This window comes from Pangasianodon hypophthalmus, chromosome 24 (genome assembly GCF_027358585.1).
Source record: "Pangasianodon hypophthalmus isolate fPanHyp1 chromosome 24, fPanHyp1.pri, whole genome shotgun sequence".
Classification (NCBI taxonomy): Eukaryota; Metazoa; Chordata; class Actinopteri; order Siluriformes; family Pangasiidae; genus Pangasianodon; species Pangasianodon hypophthalmus.
In genome coordinates this window covers 13,928,489-13,948,356 of record NC_069733.1, presented here as the reverse complement: position 1 = coordinate 13,948,356, position 19,868 = coordinate 13,928,489, and the positions used below count along the sequence as shown (strand labels likewise).

The window sequence follows — 19,868 nt, the reverse complement described above, 5'->3', positions numbered from 1 at the left end:
ATGGCAGCCTTACAAACACATCATTTACATTACTAACACACCCTAAAAGCATGGACAAGCATCAGACCATCAGGGCATTAGCATTACCAAGCATCTTTCATAACATGCCAGACAAAAGCTGCTTTGATCTGTATGAATAATAGAGTGTAGTGAAAGACTCACATAGAGGATGGGAATGATGGATGGGTCGTTCCTGCGTATGATGTTGGGCACATACTCCGCTTTGGGAACCTTGGATGAAATCAGCTACAAAAAAAAAAAAAAACAAAACAAAACATGACAGCGAATACAAGATCAATCAGTGGAATTGGCTGTAGGCAATTATGCTGAAGTGGCTTGTGTTCCAAGGAAAATGGCTGGTTGTTTCCAACCAAGTAAGGCATCGAGAAGAGGAGTGACATTATACTCATTACTATACTGTTTTGTGATTAGTTGTATAGATTTTATATATTTAAAAAAACTACAAAAATATACACTCAAGTAATCTGATAATAGGAAACGCCTTAATGAGTCAGTCAAGCATATTTCTTTCTAAATAAATAACATCTTAAAGACTTAAAGAGGTGCTTTTCATCTACTTGGAAAACTGACCCTAGTGCAAGGCAGATGCTAAAAAGACTTTTTTCAAGAAGTGCATGATTAGTGTTCATTTAAAGGAAAACTCTTCCCTGAAACACATTAAATATTAAAATATTTCTGATGTGTTCTGTGATTCTTGTGCTAATTTGTTGGTTGGTGCTGTATTTTCATTATTCCTGTGAGAAGTTAGAGGTTGTCTGCCATGCTGACAGCACAGTTACAATAATGTTTATTAGTTTCTGCTACCTCAAACATAAGCGATAACAGCCAGGTTTCGCTGTTAGCTCTGAAAAAACAAAAGAGCAAGAGCTTTTTTTCTCACCCACCATTTTCCAGCAACATTTACCATTCAATTAATTAGAAATCCAACACAGAATTTAGAGGAGACATTGGCGCAAACATTGGACTCCAAGTTCCAGAATGCAATGCAGCTATATGAGTTACGGCAAAGACTCGGCATGGCTAGTTAGCAATCTATGAGACGACAAGCGTAAAGTATTAGCATGAAAGTTGAATCTGAAGAAATCCCATTGCCAGCACTATTAGCAGGTAAACGGCATTGTGGATAATGTAGGAAACTGTTAACCAAAGTGAAAAAGAACAAAACAAAAAATTCATCTTGGACACCAGTGAAGGTCACATGGTAATTATAATGATTAATGTGCAAGTTGTTCAGGGTGGATTGTTGTGGAAGTGTGTATTAAAGAGATGGACCATCAGTCTACGTTTAAAGGCATTTGGGATGTTTAAAAGCCATTCATTTTACCTTCTAGACACCAGTACAGAGAATCTAAACACTTTTTGGGTCAAGCTGAACTGTACTTGTGGGTCAGACGGCTGAGATATGACATTTTCTTTTCTGGAACTTTGTGCATAACCAGTTTTACTCTGATATAAGACATCACAGTACACTGTTTAAATCACCTCTTAAATAATGTGGTAACTACCAAAATTTCTTAATGATCAGATGATTAGTGTGCATGTAAACCCACTTATTTTGGAAGAAGAAGTTGGGTGTCTCTAAATCACGTGTGTGTATGCGTGAGTGTGAATTCGTCAATGCGCTCACCATGATTTTGGGAGGAATGAAGTCATCGCCTTCACAGGCCAGCCGCTCCAGCTCCTTCTCCTCCTCCCAATCCACATCATCATACTCTCCTTCATCCAGAGTGCCCGAGGACGCCTGCAGATCTCCACCTGAGACAGAGAACCAGAGAAAGCGAGACACAGAGACACAGACAGACATAGATAGAGACAGACAGAGTGAGGATAAAGAACAGAGAACTGTAGCCTGCGATTTCCTGCTGTTTAAAGAGGCAGTTTGCAATTTCTGGAGCCTTCTACTGCCTGTGAGGATAACAACAATTGCAACAAAACTCACTCCACTTCTCTGTTAAAACTATGCATGTGATGTATGTGGAGGTGGAGCTAATTTCCAGCCCAGAAAACTGGAATTTGTACAGGATTCAAACCCTGAAATGAATAAACTAGCCAAATTCACTGCAAGGCAATACTGAGTTTTATAAAGTATCATATTACAGACTTATTGTATGTATAATAAAAACATTTGAACATTACAAATTCCAGCTTTAAGCAAAAAAGTATGAGAAAATCAGCAGGACAAACACCAGATTGATCACCCGTGTCCTATATAATATAGAACACACAACCAGATGGAGTATGTAGATGAGATATGAAATTACACACACACACACACACACACACACACACACACACGTGCACACACACACACACACACACACACACACAGACAGGAGCTGCCATAGTGAGGTGACACATACACACGGCCTGCTACAGGGGTTTGTGCGTGAAAGATAGACTACATGAAGCATGTTTGTGTACACACGCTCCTGCACATTTTTAATTTTTATTGTTGGTGTGCGTGTAGGTGAGTGTGCGCACACTCACTGTCTCTGGAGTCGTGGAGCGAGTCTGGCTTGATGGGTGTAGGGTCACTCCAGGAGCGGCTGAAGCTCTTCGCTTTGCGATCGGCGAATGCTAATAATGGAGCGGAGGAGGAAAGCATCACACACACTGCCGTTCACAGCGCGCACACACACGCTCACACACACAAACACACACATCACACTCATCTGGCAGGATCTCGCTGTTGTTGGTACAACTGCGAGAGTGATGCGCCCTGATAGGACTTCCTATCAAGCTGTCAAGCTTTTCAGATGGCTGCTTGGAATTTACATCCAGACTCTTAGGATGTTTAGTTAAATTAAAAAAAAAAGCTCTATTTTCGTGCAGGTGCAAGTATGGCTTAGTGAAATACCAGCAGAGTTTTTACACTCTGTCAGGGTAGTAATATTTTCAAACCCAAATTAGTGCAAGTTCGTGCAAGGAGTTTGTTAACAATTAATGGGACTTCATCCTAGCACAAACGCAAGGCTAAACAATATTTTTTAGACTATTTTTTTATAAGACAAAGTCGTCTGTCCTAAAGAATTTCCCAGACCAGAAAACATCAAGCTACAGCTTTACTTCTGACTGTTACAAAGCACTAAAACTGGAGACTCCTTCCAAAAATGCTGAATAACCATCACCGTATCCATGATTACACAAGTGTTTAAATCTGTTTATGTGGAACTACACAAAAGTTACTATAAAAACAACATTAGAATGTTATAAATATTATCATCAATATAAACCTGTGATTTGAATTCTCAAATTTGAGCAATTAGATTTGAGAATTCAACAGTGCAATGGTTCTGCACACAAGAAGACTGATAAAACATTTGCTGTAAGTTATATCATCCAGAAAATGAAATTTTACGACTAAGATCTGACATGGATGCCGAAATGAAAGAAAATGAGAGGAGATGACTTGACTGGATATCTCAGCACACCTAACCACACCTTTTTACAATGATGCTGCACTTCGCCACCAAATTACCGCGTGTTAAAAATACAAATAATCTATCTGCCAAAGCCACATATACTTGCACCTTATTCTTTGTTTGCATTATGATTACGAAAATAGAGCCCTCAGTCTGGTGTCAGGAGAAAAAAAACATAAAACATAATGTTAAAGCTTGAAAATAAATTCATTTGATTTATTTTCAGAATTACAGTTTGGTTCGAGCAACATGTAATCCGAATGACAACAGTAAAAATGGGCGCAATTACCACACACACACCCCCCCACTCACACACACACACACACCCAGTGAACGCATTACTCACACTGGGCCTTCATCCTCCTGCTGCCCACCATCCGCAGGTGCTTCCGGAAGTTTCTGAAGCGCAGAATATTCGATGAGGATGAGAGGGTTGAAGAGACAGAGAGGTGAGAGAACAGAAAGAACAGTAACACCAACACACATGGAGAGAAGACAGAAGCAGAGGAACGTTTAAAGATGATTCATTCAGATGTGGTCCAGTCACTTATGATAAATGCAGGAGGACGAGTGTTTGAAGTTACAGAAAAGCATCAAATCTGAGTTTACACTTGATTTGTTAGTTACTAGGGGAAAAAAGTAACCAGTTTAAATTTTTATTACAGCCATATTAACAGAAGCTGTAGCAACAATTTAAGTAATCTTAATGGATAATCTGTTAAGAACACGAAAATCAACGAATTAACAGATGTCTGGTGCAGTATACCCTCAATTTAATTCGAATTTATTTGTATAGCACTTTGAACACACTGTCACACATTGTCACAAAGCAGCTTTACAGAAATACAGATGCAGACTTAGAGTTAGAGCCCTAATAAGCAAAGCAGAGGCGACAGTGGCAAGGAAAAACTCCCTGAGAGATCATGAGGAATGGACTCAAAATGGAACCCATCCTCTTCTCAGTGACAGCAGATAGTGAGATTATAAACCATTACAGTATGCAGGTGTAGAAGAGGAACAGCAAACAGTACTAAGTGTTTCTGGGTACTAAACAGTACTAAACTGCTTTTAGGAAGATAAATCTTTAGGGTATCCATGTGGAACCATCCACAGAGATACTTATCTGATCACTTCTACCATACAAACCAATAGAAACTCATGTTTTTTTTTTTACTGGGAATGGAGTAATGCTCAAAAATCAATGTAACAGTTTATTAAGCACATCCTGGCCATTTAGGAACTGCATATGGTTCTGACCTCAATGCAAAAGTGATCTCACCTCTACAGACAGCACAGCAGAGAAGTCTGACTGACTTTCCAACAACTGAGGCACTGCCAAAAGCTTTGGCACTGCAAAGTGGTAATAGATTTACAAAGTGTTTTCTTCGGTGCTGAAAGTAAATAAATAGATTTTGGAAAAAAGCCCTCTTTTCGAACATGCTGTCACGGTAGCTATCAATATCACTTGCAAAAATAGGACAAGCCTCATGGGTGTTAAACATTGCGTTCAATCACAAAGTTACATTACAGGTTCATTACAATTACAGGTTCAATACAATAAGCTCCACCTAGTAGTTCGTGTTTTAAGAGAATAATTCGGTTCCCAAGAGCATTCAATCTTTGTTTTTTCTCATTTAATGGTAAGAAATACTAAAACAGAAAACAACAATGAAATACTTCAGTCATACAAAGCATCTCGTTCATACAAATCACAAAGAAACTCCAAGAAATTAGCCAGTGTTCTGCTACACGTGAATCTTCATGAAGGTTTTTTTGTTTTGTTTTGTTTTTGCTATTGTTTTTATATAGTGTCCTGAAAAGGCTATTAAGAACCATCGATCGGCGCAGTGATGAGTACGCGCTGTCCAAAACCATTGTGTTTACCACATGTCTTGATTTTTTGAGTGCTTTCTTTCAACGCTGCCTGGCAGGTGTAAATAAATAATGCACAAACAAATGCAGAAACACACTTTTCCCTCGTGAGCCCTGATCCTAATCAAAAACAAGCCAGGCTGCTGTTTTCTCCCATTTCTCTCATATCTCTCCCACTCTGTGTCTCTTTGCTATCCTTCTCTCCACTGTCTTCTTTCTCAATACAGTCAACCAAGAGACCTAGATTGCTGATAACATTAGTCTGCATACTGGTCCTTCTTTTTGTCTTCTTTTTTAAACAGTTCTCAATGGATGTAATATAAATATATTACAAAACATGTACATATATCCAAAATGCCAACATTTTCCTGCAATAATTCACTATTTTGATATTGTTACCAGAAATGTAATGTGTACGTATTCATATTAGAGTTTTACTTCACTGATTTCAATATTGTGAGAGTGGTGCTAGCTTGCTGATGTAAAAACGTCAAAAAACTTTATCTAATGAAGTAAAAATATGCTGAATATATGAAAAATAAAAGATGAAAAATAATCCATGACGGCATGGTGTGATATGGTCCAACATGAAGCCTATTTAATGTTGCCACCCTGAAAGTCTGATAAAAGCACACCCTATCCTATAAAGTGTCTTATTCCTCATTTACCATAGCAATTTGCCAATTATTACTTTTTCAAAATTAAAGAATAGTATACTTTTTATCCATTTATAGTTACATTTAATGTTGTGGAATGTCTGCAAAACAAGTAAGTTCCTGTTATCACTTATGTTACAGCAGCTATGTTAAACAGTTATTCTGGCTCTTTTTCCTCTTTCTAGAAGATAATAAGACAAAAAAAAAACAGCTTATCATGTTACAGAGGAAAAACTCACCAACTGTTACAAAGCACTGAAACTGGAGACTCCTTCCACAAATGTTAAATAAGTGTCTCCTAACAGAAAACTTCACTATTATCAACAATTATACATTTTTCTTTGTAAAATAACAACACATTTGTAATCGCTCTTAGATTATGTGGAGCATCTGCCATACAAGTCCCTGGGAAATAGCTGTTACTATAGAAACAAGAGCATTAATATAACACTGATATAAACTACAGCTGGAACTACTTTCAGACCTGCTGTTAAAGGAAATTAATGAACACCTTCTAAGCGATCAGATTTGAGAATTCAGCTTTCCCGTTATTTTCAGATTATGAAAAAACATATGTAAGATTAGGAACATTATTTCTAGACATTTCCAAACTTGAAATTATGTTCTGTTGGCAGATGTTCTAAAGTTGCTTCTTTCTAAAAGTATGTATGATGTAAGAAAATTCTCTGCCAGGAGCACGAAATAATACTGCTATGCTGCTTGGCTAAAATGACATTGTAATCACTACACTGCAGTGCTGCACAGCAGCCGAGCTGTATGAGTAGCTCATTACTTCTTCCAGCGTGAACACTCTTAACTATAGTGATGTTGACATCCTCATGTCCTCATGCATTTCCACTCAGTGCTGATGGATATATAAGCAGGACCAGGTTCCAATAATTCAGCACTGCTCGTCTCTGAGTCTGCTAGTGTTATTAATTCCTTCTTTCTTCACCACTGTTAGAAAGCATGACAGGTGATGAGAAGTGTGGATCTTTAACACATTTCAAAAATAGAAATTTCCTCAAGAAAGGTAGGTATTTTAAGAAAGAGTTTTTAATTATACGACCTAATGATCTGTCTGCGACTGTGAAACAGAGTGCGAGTGTTTAAAATAGAGAGATGACTCAGTCTCTCTGCGTGAGTGTGTCTGACATGTTCATTGTTTGCTACCATGAAGTCTTAAAATAAAGACAGCTTTACTTACACACACATTCAGATGATGTGTGTTTCAGATGATGATGTACCTGATCATTCTGATAAACATTCTCCCAACATTTGCAGCAGTAATAAAAATACATGAAAACAAAGCTCGAATTCTCGCATCCAGATTGTCTTATGTGTCGTGAACAGTGGATTTTTTTGACATTCCTATAACCAAGAGCAACAATACCACCAATGGTTGTAAGTAAAAATACACAGAATAGTATGAAGAAGAGGCTAGGGCTGATTTCTTCCTAACCCAGGCTGTGATTACACAGAGTGAAACACTCCCTAGATTTGATCTATGAATTATTATTGACTCTATCAAAATGCCCTTGGAGGAGAAACTAAAAGTAAATCGACTAAGCACATATTGTTCAAAAGAAAGTAAACTAACAGCTAAAATACAACGATAGCAAAAAAAAAAAAAAAAATCCCAGATATGAATTAGATCCCAGAGTTTTTAAATATTTAAGCTTACACGGTTGAGTACATTTATATAGATAGGGCTATGCATATGTGAAGTGTATTCTGTCAGTTTTATATTTGCATTTTGGTTTCTTTAACGAAGACAATCTCTTCTACAATCCAATGTTACCTAAGCAGCCCAGGTGCAAAAGCCGGCCAACTCTCTTGAGATCAGCCAAATTGAGCTTTTTTGATGTGAAGTGCAAAGACCACAGGGACACACCACAGCAATTTACCCCCTCTGGCAGGCATTTCAGCAAAATAACACCTTTTACTATTCGGGACAGTTGACGTTGTTGAGCTCTGTAAAAGCATCAGCACTCTCTCCTGGCCTTTAGACACACTGTAAGCGCTCTGCCACTTCATTATTTTTGACACATCTGCAGCATACTCAAAAAGAAAACTCCACGTGTGACATGTGCAAGCACTACAGGTAAGAATTTCAACACACTTCTCTGTACCAAAATGTGACAATGACCAAGCCAAGACCAAGCTCTGTATCAGCACAGCAGCAAAGCAAAATAACAATAACTGTTCGACAATAAGAAAGAGAAAGTAACTAGGAAATAAACTAATGACAAAAAAAATTGGCTGAACTATAAATGTTAAGGACAAGCTTGTAATTGTCTTGTCCTTGGCAGATGTTTCTTTTTAGGGCAAAAAATGGCCAATTTGAAGCTTTAAATTCCTAATCTTGTATCCAGTGGCAGCTCATCCAAAGGGGCAGGTTGGGCAGAGCCCCACCATATACATCAGCAGTTCTACAATTCTTATTCTTCATCAAATCCTCATTCAGAACTCCATATATTTTACATACCGTTGAAGTAGCAACTATATCTTTTGAGTGACCAGTGATGCAGAAAAATGTCACTATTTAACAGATATAAGCTGATGATCCATTGATTTACTCGCCTTTCTAGATGTTGTGCAACCATGGGGCAGCATGCTCAGCACGCTATTTTGCACTATAGAGATATTATTACACCTAGTCGTCAAAAATGGGAACTGCAACAACCACTTATAGAGGCCCACTGGGGCATGAATCACACTGCCCCATGCTCATTCTCTATGAACATTTTTAGTGGAGGAGCAGACAGGACAGTTAATGATGCATTTTAGGGAACATTATACGTAGTTCACTGACCAAAAGAAATTCTTTAGTAGACCAATATACAACATAACAACTCTAGAAAAAATATACTGTATATATGGATTTAATTGGGATTATATATCATGAATGGAAAATGCAAAAGCTGTGATTATCCACAATGCTATATAATCCCAATATTATCCACAATGCTATATAATAATTAGTGATTTTGGAAAGAATCATGATTACAGTGGAAAAATGTTTAGTGTGCTAACAATGAATTATGATCATTAGCACATTTTGTCGGACCAGTGCCAGCCCACGGGCCATTTCTTTGGCATCCCTGAGCTAGTCCTCTGTACAGATCCACTGTATTATCTGTACAGTGTGTAGCCGTATGCCTGGTATTATGGTTATGAATCTATATGAATGGGATAGCCATATAAATGCACTTAACTTCTGATGCTTTCCTCTGATGTCATCCTGTAGAATTCATTTGTGGAATAGTGAGCTAGATTAATTAAAGGAGTCCTTGAGCTGTGTCTTGCTGACAGCTACCTCTTGATCTGCTCATTTTCTCTCACTTGCTTCTGTTTTCTGAGTGTCTGTGTGCTGATTGCTGATGTTAAAGGCTGCAACCTGGCTATTAACTGTGGCATGCCTTGTGTTTATGTGTCTTTGAATGTGGTTTAGGTGCATCTGAATATCTTTTTTCATGATCCCAGCTAACAAAGAATGTAATGAGAACATTCTGTAGAATATGTGACAGGATCTCAGAAGGTTATGCTGTAAAGTTAAAAAGGATTGTAACAGCAGCTCTGAACATAGTGTCAGCTGTAAGGTGTTATATTAATACACTAGTTCTAAGACGTTATTGTTTCTATAACAAGTTAACAAGTTACAAAGAGACTTGTATGGAGGACGCTACACATAAACAGAATAAAATACTCTGTGTAGTTCATATAGTGACGTTTTCTTCAATGACATTTACAGAAGGAGTCTCCAGTGTCAGCGCTTTGTAAAAGGTGGTGGAGGTTTTCCGCCATGGGAAAGTCTTTTAACTTGTTTTGCTGATGTTCTACATCATTAAACATCACAATAAATGGATAAAAATGTGTCGTTATGTGTCGCTCTTTAATAAATTGTTTAAAAAATTTAATTTTAAGATAAAACGTATAATAAAACATTTTGGAGCATGCAGTTATAAGAAAGTAATCCAGTGGAGTAACTGTTAGGATGCATCACACCATCCAATTATTTTCTTATAACAGCATATACATTTGTGTTTTTTTCTTACATGCTGTAATAACAAGTTTCCTTCACAATGTTATTAGAACATTGATCACACAACACTACTATTTTTTGAACAAAAGATTTTGCAACTAACAATGTTGCAGCAATACTGTAGGAATGTTTGTCATCTATAAATGTAAAAATGCACAGAAAATACAGAAACCTTGGCAGATTGAACATTCTGAAGACAAAACGTTTCTACAACTAGAATGTTTTGCTAGCCTAAAACTGAAATAAGGAGTATTGTGTATTATGAAGGGCATGGATATGTGTCAGTATGCACCATTATTTGAATGTACATTGTTGTATGTGGATGTGTGTGAAGCACTACAAACTACACATAATCCAGCATTATTATTCAGAAGGCAGTAGGTCTGAACACACTGCAATTCCAGAAAGCCTTTACCATCAAGCTCACAAAAATAAAACACTGCATGTACAATGTAATCACTACAATAAAGCACTCAACCACTACAAGGCACACTTTAACCAGTCACAGCACACACACACTGCAAGCTAATGATAACAACAGATACAGAATACTGCAGTTCAGTGACCATTTACAAAAAGACCGGTCTCATTCGCCAAAGAACACAATCATTCTCTCATTCCTGTCAGTGACTCAGCAAATTACACTTCTCTTATAGATCAGCACATTGCCTGCTTGAACAAATTTGACTGTCAAACATTAACATTAGCTCTTTTTTTTCACTTCTGCCTTGTGGAAAGAAACAAAGAGGCACTTTGTGGAAGTGGAGTGGCACTAATCGAGCCAGCTGGAGTGAATTCATTTACAATCACAGAGCTCGACTTAGAAGGCATCATGGCACAAACGTTCTGATTAAAAGAAATCAACAGAGGTTGCCAGAGGATATAATCCTTTTTTCTTTATTGTTATAAGCAGTTTTTACCAAATTATTGCTTAAAAAATACACTGTGGTGCAGTGATGGAACAAAAACTGAGTTCCTCCAGAGAGACAAAGGGTTAGATGCTGACGTCTATAACAAGTTTTTATCTTTCATAAAAGATGCAAGAACCTTAACCATCCAAAGAATCCTTTTCTATAATGTTATGATCAGGTTTTTACCAAATTATAATAAATTATTATATCAAATTACCCATTTTTACCCTGCTACATTTAATTCTTTTTCATAAGAACATAGTAAAGGTGTGAGCTGTGTGATAAAATAATGAGCGAAATATTCCTGATTTTGTTTTATCTAAGTGTGTGTTTATCTAATACAGACCTGTATTGGTTAAAGTCTATGTTTTGGTGAATGAGCGACGATGGCTGAGTTTTTTTTTTTTTTTAATCTCCAATTACTAGCATTTAAGCATTCCCAATCTTCTCATTTATCCCTCATTCTAGATGAGAGTTATTTGCTAAAAGGTGGAAAATGATTTACATTGATAAACAATAAATTAGCCCTAATAAAAGAAAGGATTTTTTTTCCTTTTCAAAGGATATAAAAAAGGAAACATATTTTTTTTTTTAATTCTTATTTTTATTAAGTTCCCTTATGTTTTATTACAGAATGCAAACAATTTTTGCAGTCTGACCAAATTACTTCCCCAAAGAGATTTAATAATAAATAAATAAAACATAAAGTCTAAGACTAAAGGGCACCCATGCAATTAATATTAGTGGGCACTAAAAAAACAACAGTGTCCTTGGACATCTATTCAGTGGAGGTTCTGGACCGGGGGGTGCCAGGTTGGGGCCAGTGGTTCTGTTAAATGGGGCAGTTACATAACACCCTTTTGTTCTCCATATTTTGAATAACGTTATATGACTGTGTTAGAATGACACAACTAAAGTGGTACCCTGGGATAGACAGGGTAGAAACATTTTGCTCATCTTTATTGTTTCTTTGTTGCTATCTCTGTCATCTGTCTTGCTTGGTCTTTTTCTAGTGTCAATCATCCTTTGCTCCACTTCACTACAACTTGGTTAAAAAAAAATTGCCTTCTGACCTACATAGGAGACCTGGTCCACTGCCATAACAAGTCTGAGTACAAAACGTGTTGGATTTTTTTTTTCCCAGTGCCACTTTGCCCCTGTATGAGTACAAAACGTAATCGGGTTATATATAATCATTATTATAAGAGATGATTCACTCCACATTTAGGGGAGCTGCAGCTTGTTTAGCTTGTTGTTTCAGGAGCACTGCCCCCCACAGCCCCCACCACCCTCTCCACCAGCCCTTTCCCAGAACTGCCTATTCATCTACTATTATGCTAGATTGGAAATGACTTCAATTGAAGATATTGTTATTGGTCAGCTTTGATTTTGTTCCATAAATATATGTCTACTTTTGGTCCATAGCAATTTTGATGTCTTGTATACAAGCCAAGACTCTCTTTTCAACCACTCCCTCAAAAGACATTAAAAAAACTTTCATTTTGGCTGAAATCCCATGTCCTACTACTGCCCTGATAATGTCTGCCAAACATGTCGCTTTCCCAGCTTTTAAATGTGTTGGTGCGCACAGGGAAAAATTAGACACTGAGCTACTTCCACTTTTGAAGTTATAACGTTTTTGCAGCACACCAACAATATGTGTGTGTTTGCGTGTGTGTGTGTGTGTGTGTTTGTGTGTGTGTGTGAGTGTGTGTGTGAGGGAGGTGCACAGCACAGTTAGTGAACAGTACCTCTCCATCAGTGCGGCGGCCTCCTGCTCTCTTTTCCTCCTCTTTCTGTCAGCAAAGCCGCGGAAAGCCCTGCCAGGACCGGTCACATTGTTAGTGTGTGTGTGTGTATGTACACAGTGGGCAGTGGAGGATTAGTCGAGGGGAAAAACCAAGAGACCACATAGTGTTAGAACCACAAGAGGTATCAAACCACACGCCCACACACCCACACACCCACATACATGATGCCAGGAGTATGGGGAACAGCAAGTGCCAAATTAAATATATATATATATATATATATATATATATATATATATATATATATATATATATATATATATATATATATATGTATGTATGTATGCTCCAATAAATAAATAAATATATGCTTCATTTAATAATTTACTTAAACGTTTAATTCATGATTTTTAGAACAATTTAAATGCTTCAATATATATGTCAATAAATCCTTCTATAAATTGATAAATAAATCCATAAATAAATGTTTTTATTTATTTATGTGTTTATTGAAGGATATCAGTGTAACTAACGACAGATACATTTTGTAATTTGGCTCTTTCTGTCCTCCATACAGGAGTAGCACAACTCGGACAAACACACCGACAGGGAGGTCCAGTTGGTTTTGGACTACTAACCTCAGCTTATGTGAGAGCAGGGGTGCACGCACACACACACACACACACACACACACACACACAGACAGTCTATTACATCTAATACAGTGAATCATTGTCTTTGACAGGGTGACAGCCCTCATCACTGACAGTCCACGGTAAAATCAAATTTGTGCCCTCAAGTGATGAAGTTAACGACAGCCTATGCTGCGTGTCCATGAGTGAGAGAGACGGAAATATAGACAGAATTCTGCTGCCTGGATGTGATAACTGCAAATACAAGGGTTACTGAACACGACTCCAACTCAGATCACCTTCACACTGCAGCCAATACTTTATATTCACCTCCGGAGCTTCTCATACAATATTAAAAACCTGACACGTTTAGTATAAAACACTCTGTACCTACACTGAGCTATATTTGAATACCTAGTCATAGTGATTTTATTACAGTTTAATTACTGTTAGCACCACAGACAACACAAAATGGTACAACATGACAATCAAATAAGAAAAATCCACCACTGAAGATCCGGTTGCATTACTGTCTCTGCATCACTACATGTAATACTTACTAACTAACTATTTACTTCCCTTCATAATTTATCTTCATTAATTAATAATATTAATTAAGTGGGTTGATTAAGCAGAGAGCAGGTGTGCATATTACATTAATGCTTCAGTATAACTTCAAACACTCGGTGATGGACAAAGGAGGGGAGCAGACACCAGGAGACATGGAGGACATCAGCACAGGAGGACAGTGGCTGGGGACGCTCTTTCAGACTGTTACTAAAAAACAGTTACTCACGATATTCTGTCCCGGAGAAGGATCAGAAAAAAGGGGAGAAAAATAGAAAGAGAAGTCAAGTGCAACAGCCATAGTTATTCATAATCGCAGATTAATCAGATGAGATTAGATGAAGGGTGTAAACATCTTTTCACCAGGCCAGTCATGGGAAAAATATTTCTTCAAAATCTTCATGAATGACTGAAATAAGAGTCTTGTTGCGTGGAAAATCAAGACTGACACTTTTTATGTGAAATAACAAGGATTTGACATTTTTCTATGGAGTGACAAGGACGAAGAAAGACAGCTCTAAGCATGTCTCCTTCTGGATATTCAGCAGACGGAAGGAACAAATGAGTGTGTCAAGATGCAGAGACAGACAACGCAAATGTAGAGAGAGAGAGAGAGAGAGAGCGAAAGAGAGAGAGAGAGAGAGAGAAGAGATTGGAGTGTCAGATGCAGAGAGAAAGACAGTGGCTCAGCAGGAGGCTCAGTATGTGGGGTCTGTCATTAAGGCATCCAGCGGGCAGGTGATAATTAAGCAGTCAGGCCTAGAGAGAGCCTCAGAGGGCTGAGAATAACCCAGCTCTACTGTGAGCCAGAGAGAGAAAGACAAACAGAAAGAGAGAGGGGGATGACCTCAGATTTCCTGAGACGATTCTACTCCTGCATAATAGTGAGATTGGACACTGGGGATTGGTCACTGGGGATTTGTTAGATTTGCAGAACCCGGGGATTTAGTACTGTGAGCGTCATATACTCACGCTTGCATGGTGGTGGTGGCAGTCTGGAAACTAAACATGTTCTCTTTGGGTAACCAGTTGTTGGCGTGCTCTTCTAAAAGATTAAAAATGACAAAAATGGAATCAGATAAGACCAACCACTTAGTTAGAGGGAAACAATTTTGACAATTGGACAGTAAATGATTATCATCAAGGGATTGGGCCTTATTTAACAAACTGGATATGAATGAATTGATTCAGAAATTGTTTGCAGGAGCATATACACAAGAAATCCACGTAGTTGGGAAAAACTTTGTATGCTACAAGAGTTTGTGAGTTTGTGTAAATTTATATAGAAAGAGATTCCCTACTGTGAACCTCAATTGATTGTCCTGTAATCAAGAATTGACATGAGTTATTGCAAATTTTAAACACAGATTACACTGTCAAGTTTAAATCGCTTATTTATCTCAATTGTACACATGAATTTAAGTAATTTTGTCAACCATATTAATGACTTGAAAGAAAATACACCAAGATTACACATATGATTAAGACCAACAAACTGTGCCCAGTAACAGGAGGAAAAGTCAATGTGTGTTTATGGTAGCTGATGCTCTGCAGTGGCTGAGCTGCATTACTGGAAGATTTAGGAGGTGTTCTTTCTTCATATAGTCATCATTTTGTTGTTTTCGTGCTCCCTGTCAGCTTTGCTTATTTGGGGCTGTTACTAAATATAAATCAGCTGTGCTGTGAACATGCATGGTAATTTACACATAATTGTGATTTATCAACATATGCACATGAATATGGAGAAAATTGGAGTTGGTAAGGCTTGGTAAATCTTGCAGGAATTTTTAGTTTAGTTTAGTTTACACATAACTCTAATAAAAGTTTGATAAATGAGGCCAACTGAGGAAGAAGAAGGACAAGAGTTTCCATGTCCTCTTTCTCTCCCTATATTTCTCTCTTTTTTGTTCGCTCTCTTCTTCTCACCTCGGTCCTCAGTGGACACCCGATCCTCACTGTACATCCTCTCAAGTTTCTTGCGCTGCTTGGGGACGTCTCTTGGCACCGTATCGAGGTCGAGTGAGCGCTGGCTGTGACATGACGGCCGTGGGCAGTCCTCCTTCGAACCACTCCGTCTCGAACCCCAATCCCGGATGTTATGTGCGCTTCCTGAGCTCTGTAGTGGCTGAGAAGATGGAGCGTGATGGTGGTGGGCATGACCACTGCGATGGCTTGTCCTCTGGTGGTTGGTGCGAGCCTGGGGCCCCTTTAGGACCTCTAGCTCCAGGCTCTCCTCGCTGCCCCTGGCTCCCAGCATGCCGCCTTCCCTGCTGATGGTATAGACACGTGCTGGCTTCACTGAACTCTGTTGGGGCTGCTGGGATTGTGGCTGATCCTCAGATGAGAGGCTGCGTTCCACCGAGAGACGACGCTTGGCACTGGTGGACACAGGAACTGGCACAAGGCCCGGATCTGGCTGATCTTGCGTGTGCTTGGCTATGGGAGATGTTCTGGAGTACGGCTGCAGATGGTTATTGTTGTGCAGGCAGCTAATGCTTGGGGATTCAGAGTCTTGGCCAACAAAGGTGTCAGACAGCAGGTGATCTGGGTACAGGAGAGACAAAAAAAGGAGAGAGAGAAAAACAGAGAGAAGGAAAGAGACAGATGGAACAAGTCATCTTCTGTCAAAAAGAGTCTTGGCAGCAGTTGACCCAGACCATGGGAGCCAATAAAGCTCTTCCCTAATGAAAGAGAAAAAGAAGGCTAGCACAAGACAGAGTGGAAGCTAAAATGACAAAGGTTGAGGAGGACATTAAACTGTAGCGGTCAAATATGTAGCTAATATTAACAGTAAAAGCCTTTGAGAAATTGTTAATAAGTCCTGAGAAAAAGGATGGCAGAAACTGTCAAGAAGAAGGATTAGAGCAGAGAGAAATCTAGAGCAAATAGGAGTGTGTGTGTGTGTGTGTGTGTGTGTGTGTGTGTGTGTGTGTGTGTGGTCTGACCTGATCCGTTGCGGTTCTCAGGGTTGCTTTGAGACAAGTATTCTCCAAATGCTCGAGCTGCTCTGGAGAGAGACAAACACAGGACAACTAATCAAACTGATGACATCATATTAACTGGCCATAACATTACTGTTAGCAACATCAAGCATTTACCTCTAGGCTCATATATTGATTATACCTCCTGTTTACAGCATGCATCATGACCCTTTAACACTTAACACTTATGAACACTTAAGGGTAGTTAATAAAGCTACACAACACAGCCTCCATGATAACCAACATTAAAATCTGTGCTGAAAGTGTCATCGTGCACCCTTATGTCAAAAAACTGTCACTTAACCCAGGTGTTATGTCAGCGCCATCAAACTGACACAAAATGTCTTACAAATTGTGCATAAGCTTACATCAGCTCTCATAAAACGCTGTCACATAGTCTTAAGTAGTGGTACATAATGCATTATAACTTACAGCACATATACACTACTGCATCAGAGCCTGTGTTAGAGCACATTACAACATCAGCGTCTACAATGTTTCTACAAAGAGATATTATCATTTATAATGACATCATGAGGTCATATATTCATGGTTTATAAATATGATGAGCAGTTATATAGTTTATGTGAAGGCATTATAAGGTATTATACCACAGCACTGGTAAATTCTCGATTCTGACTGTTCAGTAGTAGGTGTTGATTAACTTTCTATAACAGCAGCTCTGACTGTAATTCTGGCTGTAATCCAAATCACAGGTTTATATTAATGCACTAATATGTTATTGGTTCTATAGCAACAGTACGGATTTGTACTGCAAATGTGCTATATAAATTAATCCAAATAATTAATGAATTTCGTTAGTGTTGCTGTTTAACAGAAAAAAAAAAATGTAATGTGACAAGATGCTTATTTCTCATTTTTGGAAAGAGTTTTCCAGGGTCAGTGTCAGAGTTACAACGTCTTTGGAGCGGGATTATAATTCCCATCAGCCATTTCACTTCACAGTCACGTCACATGACTGTTTGCACTTGATTCACACTTCGGTTTAATGAGCACTAGTATTTAAGTCAGGTTTGCACATCATACACTGTCTAGCGTTTGTCTTTTGTTGTCGTTTGCTGCCGAGTGCACCATCTAGTCAGTGTACGGTTCTTGCCATGAGATCATAGTTCATGTTTTTGTATCTGGGTTTGAGTTGTGTTAGTTCGTGTTTTGTTTAAAAATAAAGGTAATCTGCACTTGCATCCACCTTCGCCTCCCAATCGTGACAGTCAGTGATAACAGGTTAATGCAACGTGTTATAAAGCAAGGGATTGATTCCAGAGCCATAAGTCACGGTGTGGTGACCTTTTGAAAAATAGCTTAAAAAAATTGAGTGTATGTGGAATTAATGGAACAGGATGATCCAGCACTGAGAGACATGCATTTTTAAAGAAATTCGGGCACGAGAGAAATAATTTTATGAAAGACATTCTGCAAGGTTCATTAGCGTGTCCTTGCATTTCATTAGAGTTTCACCGTCCTCTCACTGAACAGGAACCACAAGCAGATATCGTGTTTATTTTCAAGATATAGGAGGAGCTGCGGCCAATATTAGTGATTAATGTGCTGTGCATTGCCATGATGATGTATGTTATGTTATGATGGATGACAGGCACAAGCAATATAACCCAAATCTGTCTGTGTGTTTATATGCTGCTCTTGCTTGAAAACCCACTGCACATCCTAACAAACCTGATGAACCATATCTTTGAAAAACAATATTTTATCTGTTCACTCCCACATGCATTTGCAGCTATCACCCCAGTGACCTAGCCTAACCACTGGAGAAATACACAATCACTGAAGTGTATATGGAACTCATCGTATTTATCATTTATTTTATAATTTTTTTGTAACTGTCCTTCAGAGACTTTATATAGATTCATCTAATGTTCTCCTCCCATTGTCTCGAACGTCTTAGAACTGCTCTAATTGCTTTCATGCACTGCTTTGGTACAATCTGTCCCTCTCTGCTTCTCTCTCGCAGTCCATCCAGCGATAATGCTAATACCTTCCCACACACACATGCTTTTCCTGTAGGCACAGCTCCATGTACTCACACATACACACACATACACAAACATACTCCTGCACATGCTTACACATGCACACATTTACAGATGTGCAAAGACTCAGCCCTGACCTTCCTTATGGTCTCCATTTTAACTATTAACACACACACACACACACACACACACACACACATACACCCTATAAGCGACTGGCTCAAGGCAGATTGTGCAATCTAGGCGCTATCTGGGGACACAGGGAAATGGAAGTGTTGGTGTAGTGACGCTTGCCTGCAACTACACACTCAATAATTAAATGCCAGCCTGCACGTGCATGCAGCACTCACTTACTCGCTCTCCCTCCCTCCATCCCTCCTTCCCTCACTACACACTGTAAAACTGTGTCACTTAAAAAAAAAATGTGTGAACAAATCGAGAGGGATGCAGTGTGTAACGGAAAAGCAAGCCTAGTCATGTCCACTACCTGACAAATAGGTTTTAGTTTTAGTTATTGAGATTTGTTCTCTAAACAGAAATTATTAAGATTGGGTGCATCAACAGAGGAACAAATTTCTACTCTGAGAACATATTTGATTTTTTAAAAATCCTATATGTGACTTAAAGGTGAGTTAGAGATGGTTTTTACATCACATTTCTTATCCATCATAACACGTTGGGATTTTATGTTGATTAGACAGCTTAAAGGTGCGATCCATGATTTTTAGTCATAACACTTATTTTTTAATATGTGGCAAAATTATCTTTACAAATCAGAGTGGTAGGATAAATTACCATTTTTGTTCCATTTTATGCAAAGACAGGGCAGGAAAATAATCTACAGTGGTGTGGTGTGATATGAGTACTGTATACTGTTACCACCCTGAAGTTGTTTTCCTATAACAGCATGTCCCAAAGCATTTTATTCCTCTAATACCACAATTACAATTTTTTATACATTAAAAAATGACACATCATACTTTTTATCCATTTATAGTAAC

The 19,868-nt window shown here is 38.4% G+C and overlaps 1 protein-coding gene across 2 annotated transcripts in view; it reads right to left on the bottom strand.

Annotated features, from left to right (window-relative positions):
- nsmfb (NMDA receptor synaptonuclear signaling and neuronal migration factor b) overlaps positions 1-19,868 on the bottom strand; it is a 47,017-nt gene that overhangs the window by 14,950 nt on the left and 12,199 nt on the right. Inside the window, exons 2-8 of one of the 2 annotated variants that reach the window (XM_026931582.3) lie at positions 16,823-16,884; positions 15,804-16,421; positions 14,850-14,922; positions 3,790-3,842; positions 2,509-2,598; positions 1,649-1,776; positions 163-246 (exon numbers count right to left, since the gene is read on the bottom strand). In XM_026931582.3, the coding sequence (XP_026787383.1) occupies positions 163-246; positions 1,649-1,776; positions 2,509-2,598; positions 3,790-3,842; positions 14,850-14,922; positions 15,804-16,421; positions 16,823-16,884 (1,108 nt within the window). The remainder of the gene's footprint in view (positions 1-162; positions 247-1,648; positions 1,777-2,508; positions 2,599-3,789; positions 3,843-14,849; positions 14,923-15,803; positions 16,422-16,822; positions 16,885-19,868) is intronic. The other variant, XM_053229172.1, reaches the window with a different exon arrangement.